Source organism: Castor canadensis, chromosome 9 (assembly GCF_047511655.1).
Source record: "Castor canadensis chromosome 9, mCasCan1.hap1v2, whole genome shotgun sequence".
NCBI classification, from domain to species: domain Eukaryota; kingdom Metazoa; phylum Chordata; class Mammalia; order Rodentia; family Castoridae; genus Castor; species Castor canadensis.
Window position 1 is genome coordinate 102,887,046 of NC_133394.1, and position 12,576 is coordinate 102,899,621.

Genomic DNA, 12,576 nt, shown 5'->3' on the forward strand with positions numbered 1-12,576 from the left:
CAATCAGGAAAATACTTCCTGTTTTCATTCACTGATGTATCCCCAGAGCTTTGAACAATTCTTGGCACTTAAGTAGATATTCAATAAATATTTGTTGAATGAATGAACCCCCATTGTAGGTGTCATATTCCATCACATATGAACAAATGTTCCTCACTTGTTTATATATTATATTATTATATAGGATTATATTATGTTAAATATAATATGAAATCTGTCCAAAATGGAACAAAAATAGAGATTTTTTTGAAAAATGTTAGTCTTTTGAGAGGAGATGTTTAGTGACTTGAGTTCAGCAATCTTAATGATGTCAGGACAGGAATCTGATGCTTATTTGCCTCATGTTGCAAGAAGGCTGATACAACTGTATCAAATTCAATTCCAGTAAGAAAAAAAGAGAAAGAGAAGAGCCAAGAACAGGTTCAGTGGTATTATTTCTGTAATTAGGACAAAAAAACTTGAACAGATTTCGGTTTATATCTCACTGGCCAGACCTATGTAACAAGGTGACCAAATTCAATAGAGGCTAAGATTATAGAAATATGAGTATCATTATTTGCTAAGAGTCATGATACGTTTTTTGGCACCAGGCACATTGTCACCCAACCACAAATGAGATTCTGATACAGACAGGAGAAAGGATGGGTATATAATTAATAGGCATAAAATAGTGTATGCCATAGTACCAGAAAAAGAAAGTATTTTGTTTTATTTATGTTTTCTTTTCCTTTGTCATCATTGTCAACTGCTGTAGTTATATTTTTATCAAAAAATTGATTATAGACATCAGGTTAACTAAGCAAAAATGATTACTACTACATTGATTTTATGTTAAAATACATAAATCATCATATTTTAACAGACTGCTTAAGAAAATATTTTCCAGATAGAAAATATTTTCTAGCTATCATGAATGCTAGTAGCTGTTTTGACATGTGTCATTAGATCTGGATACTAAACTGCTTATTTCAGCCACCTAAAATTATTTTGGACCAAGTGCCAGTGGCTCATGGCTGTAATCCTCACCACTTGGGAGGCTGAGATTGGGAGGATAGCTGTCCTAGGCCAGCCCAGGCAATAAAATTTGTGGGACCCCCCCATCTCAACAGACAAAAAAGCTGGCTTTGGTGGTACGTGCCTGTCATCCCACTACAGCAGGAAGCATAAAATAAGAAAATCAAGGTGCAAGCTGGCCTGTGCAAAAAATAAGGCCCTATTTGCAAAATAACCAGAGCAAAAAGGGCTAGAGGAAAGGCTCAAATGGTAGAGTGCCTCCTTGCAAGTGTGAGGCCTTGAGTTCAAACTTCAGTACCACCAAAAAAGAAAAGAATGGTTTGGAACAAATTTTATTGTACTTAATACTTCTCCCTGTGTTGATTTATATGTTCACTAGTGTTCCATGACCAATATTATCCAAAGATCTCTTATAATATTATTTTCTTCTTTTCTAGACAACAAAGAATCAATATGTAAGGTTGACATCAGAATTTAATTTTAACCAAGCCACAAGATTAACATGAAAACAGTGACTCAAGTTGTTAGCAAAGACTTGGGTGCCTTCTCATTTCAATAAATAAATAAATAAATAAATAAATAAACTATTGAATCATTCAATTGTTTGCTCATTTTTGGTAAAAGTCATTACTTTAAAATATACACTATGAGTTTGTAGAAGTTTCAGTCTATTTTAGCACGTGTTCAGATCTAATAATCATTTATCCTACCCCCAAGGGTGGAAAACTAATGATTATACAGACTATTGCAAAGTTTGATGTATTTCAATCAAACATTAGGAGTAATTAGGGGCTAGCGTAAGGATTCATTCAAAACCAAGAATCAGTTTGCATATATTTTTCCATTCTACTCTACACAACAGATAGGAAAATTAAATATTAAGAAACAGGGTTTCCTCATTACATTGTTTCCTACCCTTTGCTTTCTGCAATTTTCAATTAAAAGTTTAATACTAAACTGTGATTCTCCTGGGGAAAAACTACTGTTTGCTGTTTTTTAGATTAATATATCTAAAGATCTTCATGTTATATACAGTATGATAAGAGCATTATGATAGGTGCTGATTTCTATAATATATTATCCATAATTTACTAATTTAATAAAACTCATTGAAATATCTAAGGTAAGAGTTTAAGAGGAGTAAATCTTTGGACTCAGCAAACCGAACATTGAGTCAAGTGTGACAGAACAGGATCTGCCTGGAATTGAGGGGGGGAAAAAGGGAGAGGGTTGGGGAAGGGGCCAGGGGGGAGAAATGACCCAAACAATGTATGCACATGTGAATAAATGAATAATAAAATAAAAAAAAGAGAAAGCAGTTTGTACTTAGATAGACTTGAATTTAGGTTCCAGCTATGTGCTTATTTGTTCTGGGACCTTGGGCCATTGGCCTGTTTAACTTTTCTCAAGTTCAATTGCCTTATCTGTAAAATGAGGAACATAACATTCTAGAGGATCATTGTTAGAATTGATTGATATAATGTATCAGAACAGCCACATATAATTTTTTTTAGTCTCAATCACTGATGTTACAGATATGAGAATTGAGTCCTTCAAAGTAAAAATATTTGCTCACGGTCACATGAACTAATGAATATTAGGTGTGCAATGAGCTATTCTCAAAATTAATTGTGTATAAGCACATTTATTTCAAGTGCAAAGATCTGAAAATATTTTGTTTTTGAAAGGAATAGCTGTAGATAATAGCTATATGTATGAAAATATTTTGTTTTTGAAAGGAATAGCTGTAGATAATAGCTATATGTATGATGGTGTGAACTAAGCAGGTAATTAAGTGAGACTATTCTGGGTTGTGGAGACTTTTTTAAGCCTCTTATATAATCTAGTGTTGACTTTTTCTCAAGGATAGAACAATATATATTATATATAAGGTTTCACAAGTTTGATATCTAACTGCACTGAACAAAATAGCCACTGAAAAGCATATGGTATTGCTCTTTTTTTTGCAATATGTCCTATGAATATAGCAGATTGCTCATTAGTCATCACTGAGCTGTCAATGGATTTCTTGTTAGCTTTCCCTAAATACTTTGTACAGACTAACTAGAGGATACCAATTTTGAATTCTTTTTTGCCAGCTTGCTGGTTTACACTTTTAGAGTGCATTAATAATTCAAAATCTTTAAAATATACATTGATTTTTCACAGAGGTACCAAAAACATACATTAGAGAAAAGAGCCTCTTCAACAGTGTTAGTAAAACTGGATAACCACATATAGAAGACTTAAACTAGACCCCTCACTTTCATTCTATCCTTATTGGTTCTTATTCCGTCATAGATGTATGCTTCATGGTATAAATAGTCTGCCGGCTACCTTTTAGCAGTGGTTAATGCTTCTTTGTTCACAAGGTTGAACAGAAAGTAACAAAAATAACAGAAATGAACAAATGCTAAAAGATACTTTGAAAGAAAGGCACTGGTTTTCTTGTTAGTAAAAAATTAAGTGTAATATTACAATTGAAAGTGAGAACAAAAAATATCTCTATTAGAATTGTTTCAAAAACAAATGATTTTGGATTTCAAGTGACTCTGTTAATGCCACTGTAATTCTGTGAATAGAATTTTGGGGGTATCAAGACATGATGGAAGGAAGAAAACCAGACTCTGGAATGTGAAAGGATGAGTTTTCCTTCAAACTCTGATAACATAGAAGTTGTACCAGTTAAGAAGTCATCCTCAGCAAGTAGCAGCAAGTCAGTTTGCCTGGTTAAGCAGAACAATTGATTTTTTCCTTTAGAAAAGCAAGTCCCAAGGGGGTAAGTTTCAAGTTTTGATGGATTAGCAACTTTGTGATATAATTTGAACCAGACACTCATTTTCTATTCCTTTACTCTGCCAACCTTAATCTGTAGGCCTTTATATTTTCTCTAGGTAGCTGTATCAGTTCTAGGAAATACCTAGGTACTTCCAAGTCAGGAGTTTTCTTTGATATTATATGCTATCATGAATTCCCTTTCTTTACAGAACCCCTTCACAGCTCATTGGAAAGAACAGAATTAATAGTGGGGCCACATATCTGGAACTGCAATAAGTTCATTGCTCCTAAAATGTGGAAATGGACTGTGTGTGGGCAGGGAGGGTGGAGGTATGCTTGAATGAAACAAGAGAAGTAAATAGAGACCAACTTTGGAATGATATACTTAAAAAATATGATATAATTATAAGGTTCTTGAAATAAGAGAATGAAATGATCATGATGGTTTTCAAAGGTCTTTCTGGATTTGCTATATGAAGAAATTGTCAGATATCATGCTTTTGTACTGAGATACCAGTTCTGGGATTTTTACATCGCAAATCTATAGCAAGGATTTGGCTGGACTGCATATACTATAGAATGAAAGGAAAAGGCAGTTTAGAAATTTACAAACAAGATATAATAGAATCAGTGGGATTTGGCCAGTCATTTGATATGTGGGGTCAATGTGAAGGAAAACAAAGGTGACCCTGATTTTTAGATTGAACATCTATTTCTATGGAACTGCCTCCACTAATATGGGCAAAGACTGTTTTCTTACATATCGAAGATAGTGTGTTCATTTTGGGACAGGCTGAATTTGGGATGACTGTATGCTGAAATTTGTTAATAATGAATAGGCAATTTTCTAAGTCGACAGTAATTTTAGGAGAGAGAAATAGATTATGTATTTTGGGGTCATTAACATTTACATTATAACTAAAGACTTACAAGTTCATGATTGCTAATTCCATAGGCATATATGTTACTATCACCCTTAAAAAGAGTCAACCAATCAACAAAAATTAAATAAGTTTTATTCCTCACCTTTAATAGTTTTGTTCATTCAAAAAAAATTCTTCTTTTTGGCCTGGTGTGGTGATGAAGGTCTGTAGTCCCAAGCACTATAGGGACACAGGCAGGAGGGTAACAGGTTGGAGGTCATCCATGGTAAAGTTAGTGAGACCCTCTTTCAAAAACAAAATCAAACAAAAGAGATGGGGGCATGGGTCAAGTGGTAAAGCCTTCACTCAGCATCCATGAGGCTCTGGGTTCAATACTGGAGATTGGAGTAAAGTGTCTTCATTTTTATTCTGTCATCCAATTTCAAACAAAAATCAGTTGTGAAATGTAAGCAGTGCAAACAATCTACAAAAGTAAAGTATTGATCAAAACTAAGGACTGAAGTGTTGGTTCAGGAAGAGTAGTTTATAAAGGAAATAAGAAGTAGTCAGAGAAATAGAACATCAAAGAAATACATTGTCATTGAAGATAAAAAGTGGACATGTTTACTAATGAGTACCATGGCCAAATGCTGCTGAAAGATAAAGTAAATTAGTAGCTCCTGGCTACAAGTTTATCAATAGTGAGCTTGATAACAGAAGTTTTGGGAGAATAGTAGGGATTGGATAGTCAGATTGTAATGTGTTAGATCAGGAATGAAGAGAATGTTGTGGAATATATAGGTGTGTTGACATTTCACTCAATAATTTGAGTTATAAAGAAGACATTCACTAGACAGGAATGAGAGATTTTATTGGAATATATTTTAGTTAAAATTTTTACAAAACGCTTTGTGGACAACATACAAGAAAACTAATTACTCAAAGAGAGGTTTATAAGTTAATGTTGACATTTGAGGACACTGTTTAGAATGGAACCAGTCTCTTTTGTGTACAGTTTTTCTCAAATAATGTTTAGCAACCATAGTTTACGTATAAAGAAGACAAAGTCATGGCTGGAGTTTAGATCATGGACTTGGGATTACCAGGGGGAGAGATGGCTGCAATAAAGTGATTTGTGTTCAAGTGGGGAACGTAGCTACAGGAAATGGTAAGCAGGGGGCTCATGGTCTGTCACTGAAACCTCAGTTACTGTTTCAAGCTTTCTTTCCCATAATTTCCTGCATAAGGTTCTGAACATGACTGCAGCCTGACTGTGTTGTTGCTGAGCAACTGAAGGCTTATTGAGGTGATTAGATGAAATTATATATATATATATATATATATATATACACATATATAAATATATATAAATTACCTCAAGGAGCACCTGATATTTGGCAAAAACACAACAAGTTTTCCACAATATTCTTTTCATGCCAATGGATTCTCAGAATCATAAAAGAGGTGAACAATCCCCATTCATTGTACATGGCAGTGCTATGGATTTCTACTGTGAAGTCAAAAGATGTCAAAAATTACATAACACCTCTAAACCTATACTGTAATTTTTTCCAATTTACAAATTTAGTTTCCAATAAGAAACACATGTCCTTTTTTTCTGCAAACATTTTGTCAAGTGTTCTTTGTTCCCTGAAACAGTTGTTAAATTTTAAAATTCAGCCTCAAAGCAAAAAATCACATCTGTGCTGAGGGGACCATGGAGAAGGACTGGACAGCTGTATATCTGGAGTTTCTTCCTACAGATTAGTTAAATGTGTGTTATAATTGAATCCAGTAGGTTTTCTGATTCTGTTAAATGGAAATCAATAAGCAAGCATCTACCAAAAGTCTCTTATACCCTATGGGATTTTATTCTTTGTCTTTCGAGAAAAAAGAATGCCATCCTATCTGCTACTAATAGAAATTATCCTCCCCTCACATTGTGGCAGAGGATTAGCTGCTATTATAACTGTGTTTGTTGATGTGAAGCTCATGGAAGAAACAAACAATATATGAGTAAGACTATGCCTTGTAGCGCTGTATTGTCTCTTCTTATCTTCCAGGATCACACATTATCTCCAGGCCTAGTCTATCTTCACTGATGGGCAGTAATGCACTCAAATTCCCGTAATCTGTCTTTGACTTTTCAAAACCTAAAATCAGATCTGTTCCAGCATATCTAGCTCCTGGGGAATCCAACAAACATTCCTGATCATAATGATTATTGTTAACAACATGTTAAAGAGAAAGCAATATAGTCAATATAGAGAGCAAGTTATGGATGTTTGGAAGTTATAATCATGAAGAGAATATTTGTATTAATTGAAATTAATCTCTAATTTTTAAGAGTATCTGAAATTGTGAATTTAGCAGTCATTTTATGAATAGTCTATTGTAATCATGTTGTCTATTCTTTATTCCCTTTGGATCCCTTAGAAATAGATTAGCAATCCTTTGCTTTTTTCTGAAAGTAAATTCTTTAAAAACTTTTCCTGTTCAAAGCATTGATATTATTAATGTGTAGTAAAAAATTAAAGCATATTTATGATCATTTAGAATTAATTTCCATTATAATCTATTATTTGTTTGATCAATAATTGTGTGACTTTCACTGATTAAAAGATCCTGTATCAGTGAGTTATTTCCCTCTGCCTATTAACTTCAGGAATTTGCAATAGATTACATACTCATTGACCCCTGTATAGTTATTTTTCCTAGAGAAGCAGTCTTATTAATTACTGATTAGAATACCATTAGAATTCCCCATCTTCATCATAATTATATGGTTGGTAGCTGAGGGAAAAATGCCCTTAGAGGCTGTCTATCAGTTTAATATGTAGCTCTATTTTAAAATATAAATAATAGAATAAAAACATTTTCCACAAAACTTCTGACACCTAATTAATGTCTTCCATAGTAACTGTGGTATCAAACATTTCCTCTAATTATATTCATTAGTAGTTTCTCCTGGACAAGTTTTAATTAAGTTCTACAATGAAGATCAATACTCATTGTGTATTCATTGCAATTTACAACAAGCATATATACTGTTGAGAACAATTTAATTACTGTAATTGTAGCACAAAAGACACTTAGTGATTGTAACTCTATTACTGCCAATCCCCCTTTTAATACGTTTGGTAATGAAATTGGGAAATGAACTTTGGAAAATTCGCATTTATATATACCTTGTCTATTCTTTTGTTTCTTTTACACAATTACCTTTTTGTATTTTTACTTTTTAGCTATTTTATATAATTACTAGGGGAAATGATGACATTAATAACATTAGTGATTTTCAAATATGCCATCACAAGTATTGAGAAATTATTAAAGCATAAGTAGTAATTGCATTGTTTTCTGAGAAAATAATTTAAGGGAATTGGTTAGAATCTTCTTTGTATTTCCCTAAGTAAGACTAAAATTTTTTATTTGTTTTTTTCTTAAATATATTATTTTTTCTTAAGGATTACTTCCAAATATGGTAACTTCTGTTGATAAAGATAATGCTGTTGGTATACTCTACAAAGAAATGTGAAAGTATGATGTTTTGTTAGTATTAGTAGGTATATGACAGGACCTTTCTTGGAACTTTTGTTGTGCATTGCAGAATGCTTAATCTCATGCCTGGCTCCTTTTAATTAAATGCTCCCCTCCTCACTTGCAAAATTTTTACAATAAAAAATGTTGCTGACCATTATCAAATATCTTTGCCAAAGACCAATGGTGTATGTCCATTCAGCCACATCTTCAATCTTCCCACCAACCAAATGATGCATTCACAAGTCAAATAGCTACTCTGATGTTGGAGCTCAGACTAGGTTCATGGGAATGAGTTAGTTGTGGTTTCATTTAAGGGAATGACATATTTTCGTTCTTTAGAGATAAGAAACTGGATGCTAATAGAATTTTTAGTACTAATATCTAATTCAGACTTAGAAAAGAGAGGATCAGTGATGGCTTCCTGAAGATGGTAGTTCCTAAAGTACTTTTTGAAAGGTAAGTGAAGGGTTAGAAGTTCAGAAAAAGAGAAGGTTATTTGGGACACATAAAGCAGCTTGCTCAGTATTGAAGGTAAAAGAAAGATATTAATATACACATAAATTTTAGTTATTTTCTCTGAGGTATCTGAGGCCTGGATCTAGGTCTAAAGCATTTACTCAGCATTATGTAATTATAATATAGCACTCTGAAGGTTATCTGCAAGTGATTACCCAATTTATATTCTCCTCAACTGCAAATTCAGTAATGGTGCATGTAAATGTCTTATTTTCATTGTGAACTTGAGGAAAGTATATGTTTCCAGGAAAAAAGCCATTTTGAACAGTAGTAGGAAATTATATATATATTTATATACAAAACACACACACACACATATATATATACATCTTATAAACCTCATCTATCTATCTGGTGGAAGCATTTTTATAAAATCATAATAAGCAAAATCATACAGATTATTATTACACATATTATCTTGTATTTTGTAGTGTATTTCAGTATTGAAAACTCCCAATAATTTGTACTAAATGATATGCTAATATTTTCAGGTCATTTATTTACTTCCATGTTTTGGACCAAAAATAAGGTAAAATAATAAAGTAGATTACAGATAAACATTCAAGGTAGGGAAACCAGTGTTTGAAAAGACATTTGGAATTTTGTTGGTAACAACAAATATTTCACATCACCTATTATTAAGAGGCTTATAAGGAATGCTGTTCTTCTGGCAGACTGGCTATGAATTCCTAGAATTCCTATGCACATCAGTTTGCCAATGCAGGATTAAGTATGATTTCACTGCTTGTTACAGTAACCCCCTTCTTTTGCTGATTTGTTCTACTTTATCTCTTCTACGCAGGTATACTGCTACTCAATATCAATGATGAATCATTAAAGTGAATAAACATAACAATTTAAGTTTGTACTCCCCTGGTATTTAGTCATGTCTAGACAGAGCCGTAGTGTCCCAGAAACACTAAAATGAGGACAAGGACATTCATGCTTAATGTAGCTTTATTCCAATGGAAACCAGAAAAGCCAACAATAGAGTTAAGAAATAAAAAAGAAGATGGCTTTAACTGAAAAATGAGAGTAGTGACATGACTGGTGGGATCTGCATGATCAGTGGATAATAATTTTGGTTTCTATGCTTGTTTTTGTTTTAAATAACAGTTTTACCATTCAGGGATCAATTCTTTAAGAAATTAACAGTCCCACAAATGATTTTTTTATTATTCCATGCAGCCAATATGATCCACATAGGCTACAGATTATACAAACATTACATGCATGCATTTTTTGTATTTATAGTTGTGAGAAAAACAAACAAGCATATTTAGCTATAACATCATACATATGTGTATATAATTAGTGTATTTTTATGTTTCTTACAATTTTCTTATTGATTTGTTTTAGCATTGCTAATATTATTATATACCTTTACCGTGGTTTATAAAATACATGTATTCTCAAATATATTTTTCTCATTACTTTGTGCTACTATTAAAAAAATGATGGATAATAAAGCTTAAATTCTCAAAAGGTTTTATAAAATTTCAATGGCAATCCTATCAATCATGGTAATTATATCTATATTATTTTATAAAATAGGATAACATTGCTCAGACTATCAACTGTTGTTCCTTTTATACCTAGGGCTTGCAGATACAATCATCCCTTTAGGATTGATGGCATTTCAAGATACTGACTCTTCAATGTAGTTTAAGAGGCTTCAGTGCCTCTGACTAGGAATAACCCATGTGGTTGCTTATTGGATCCATATGCCATGCTCATTCAACCGTAGTTCAGTTGCACAGTGGTCCAGAAACATCTAGGTAAGTTAGATTTAAAAAGAAGTTAGGAATAATGGTCTGTTAGCTAAATCTGCAGAATTTGAGTAGACAGTGCTGCTTAAGTTAGGTTGATTTTCCTGGGACTGAATAGAATTACCTTATGTATAAGTGTATGTGTGTGTGTGCATGTACACATATTTATATGTGCATATGTGTGTACATATTCACCTGTGGTTTCCTTTATGGTGATGATATTCAGATCTACATCCTGGGAGTTTCCAAATGTCTTAGAATTTCAGACATAACATATTTGACAGCTGTATATGAAACACATTTAAGGCTCTGATAATATCTAGGTACAAAATATCTTGAGGAAACACAAAGAACTCTTATCTATAGCAACAACCACATGAATTGCTACTGTTTCCTTGTCTTGGTTAAGGATGAGTAGATTTATTTCTTAATTAAATTTGCCATTTGGATTACAGATTTTGGTTAATATCATGAAAATGTTACAAGCTTGGGAATAGTTTATTGCTGTTTAATGTAGATTATTGTTAATTGCTTCATAACAGTTTTCCAGAAGAAAATAAAATATGTTTATCTACAGATTTATGGCTGCAGCTTAATCACAAAACCTAGTATCTTTACTAATGGCTTCATGGGCCTTTTATTTTTGTGTTCTTTTCTTTCATTTATTTTTCTTATTAGTTGTCCTTTTTCTTTTTTAATTTGGCAAAAAAATATTTAGGGTAATGACTTGTTTATATATTTTTGTTGTAATTGTCCTCCAAATGCTCATTAAAAATCACTTGTTCTCTTGTGTTCCAATAATGATTTCTCTGTATTATAACTCTCTTATTCATCATCACCAAAGCATAATTTAATTTCAGTTATATAAACAATAGGCACTTTAATAATACAACCCAAGTTGGGATGATACATTGCTATAACTTTTGCTCAGTATTGTATTCTTTCTCTTTCAGTGAATTTATTGGATTCACGCACTGTCATGGGAGACCTGGGATGGATTGCTTTTCCAAAAAATGGGGTAAGTTCTTATGAAGTTTTTCTTAAAAAGTAAGCTGCATACATAGGCATCGTGCTGAAGGTTACACAGGTTGAAAATTCACTGGGCATTTTTATGAAGCAGGGAGAGGTGTGGGTGTGGTGGAGTGAAGGGACCTCAAATTGGCTGTGACAGGGAAAAAGCATCAACAGGGATGGGTTTTCAATGATTGAATATTGGATATTTTATTTTCCTCTCAGTATTTCTTAACAAAAATATGTGAAGTTTCCTTCATCATCAAGGAAAATTTTAAATTGAGGCATCTAAGAAACATTCAGAGTTAGTTTGTATATAAAAGGTATACTAGATTTACCAGTTTTGCAATTGTAATGGTTATATTGTATAGAAATTAAAATTAATGTCTCAAATTAGTGTTGATTCAAAACTGTGACCAAGTCATATTTTAAAATTTTTATTTATAGAATTAGAAAATGAAAATATTGTTATAAATTCATTTAAATTCCACTGAGCTTAAAAATTTCTCATATTAGCCAGTATTCAGAGGTGTTTTCTAATTCTTAAATTTTTCTTTGCTGAAAACTTTTCAGAAAAGATGGTTTAATTGAAGGATTTTTAAAATTGTTTTTCTAAATTATGTAATTGGCATACACAATGAAAAAATAATCTTTTGGGTGAAAAAATAAGCCTTTTTTAAGACTATATATCTCTAAGTATTTATAATAATAATATTAGTTCATACACTATGTTAAAATTATTATCTTCAGCTCAATTGACTATTTTATCAGATAAAATTGAAAACATAAAATATTATGCTATAAAAATCACCATGTTATACTCTAAATATTAAATCTGTTGCATGATTTTCATATTAAATAGCAAGTCAGTCACTGAGAGATTTTATTAACCAATAATGTTAATATTTTAATATTTTTTGGTTTTCAAGTTAAAACTCTTCATACTTACTATAGAACCAACTTGACAAATAATATTTTCTATCTTCTATTTTAAGAAAAAATATTTGAGTTTTTAAAATATTTTAATCCATTATATATAATGTATATGTAATTAATTTAGAATGAGATTCATGCAATAAATT

General features: G+C 32.0%; 1 protein-coding gene across 14 annotated transcripts in view; it reads left to right on the forward strand.

The window, feature by feature from the left end:
• The window catches only part of Epha5 (EPH receptor A5), a 356,875-nt gene that overhangs the window by 15,486 nt on the left and 328,813 nt on the right, over positions 1-12,576 (forward strand). For 13 of the 14 annotated variants that reach the window (XM_074042101.1, XM_074042104.1, XM_074042112.1 and 10 more), the window contains one exon: positions 11,437-11,501. In XM_074042101.1, the coding sequence (XP_073898202.1) occupies positions 11,437-11,501 (65 nt within the window). Of the gene's footprint in view, positions 1-10,412; positions 10,493-11,436; positions 11,502-12,576 lie in introns of those variants that run through there. The other variant, XM_074042106.1, reaches the window with a different exon arrangement.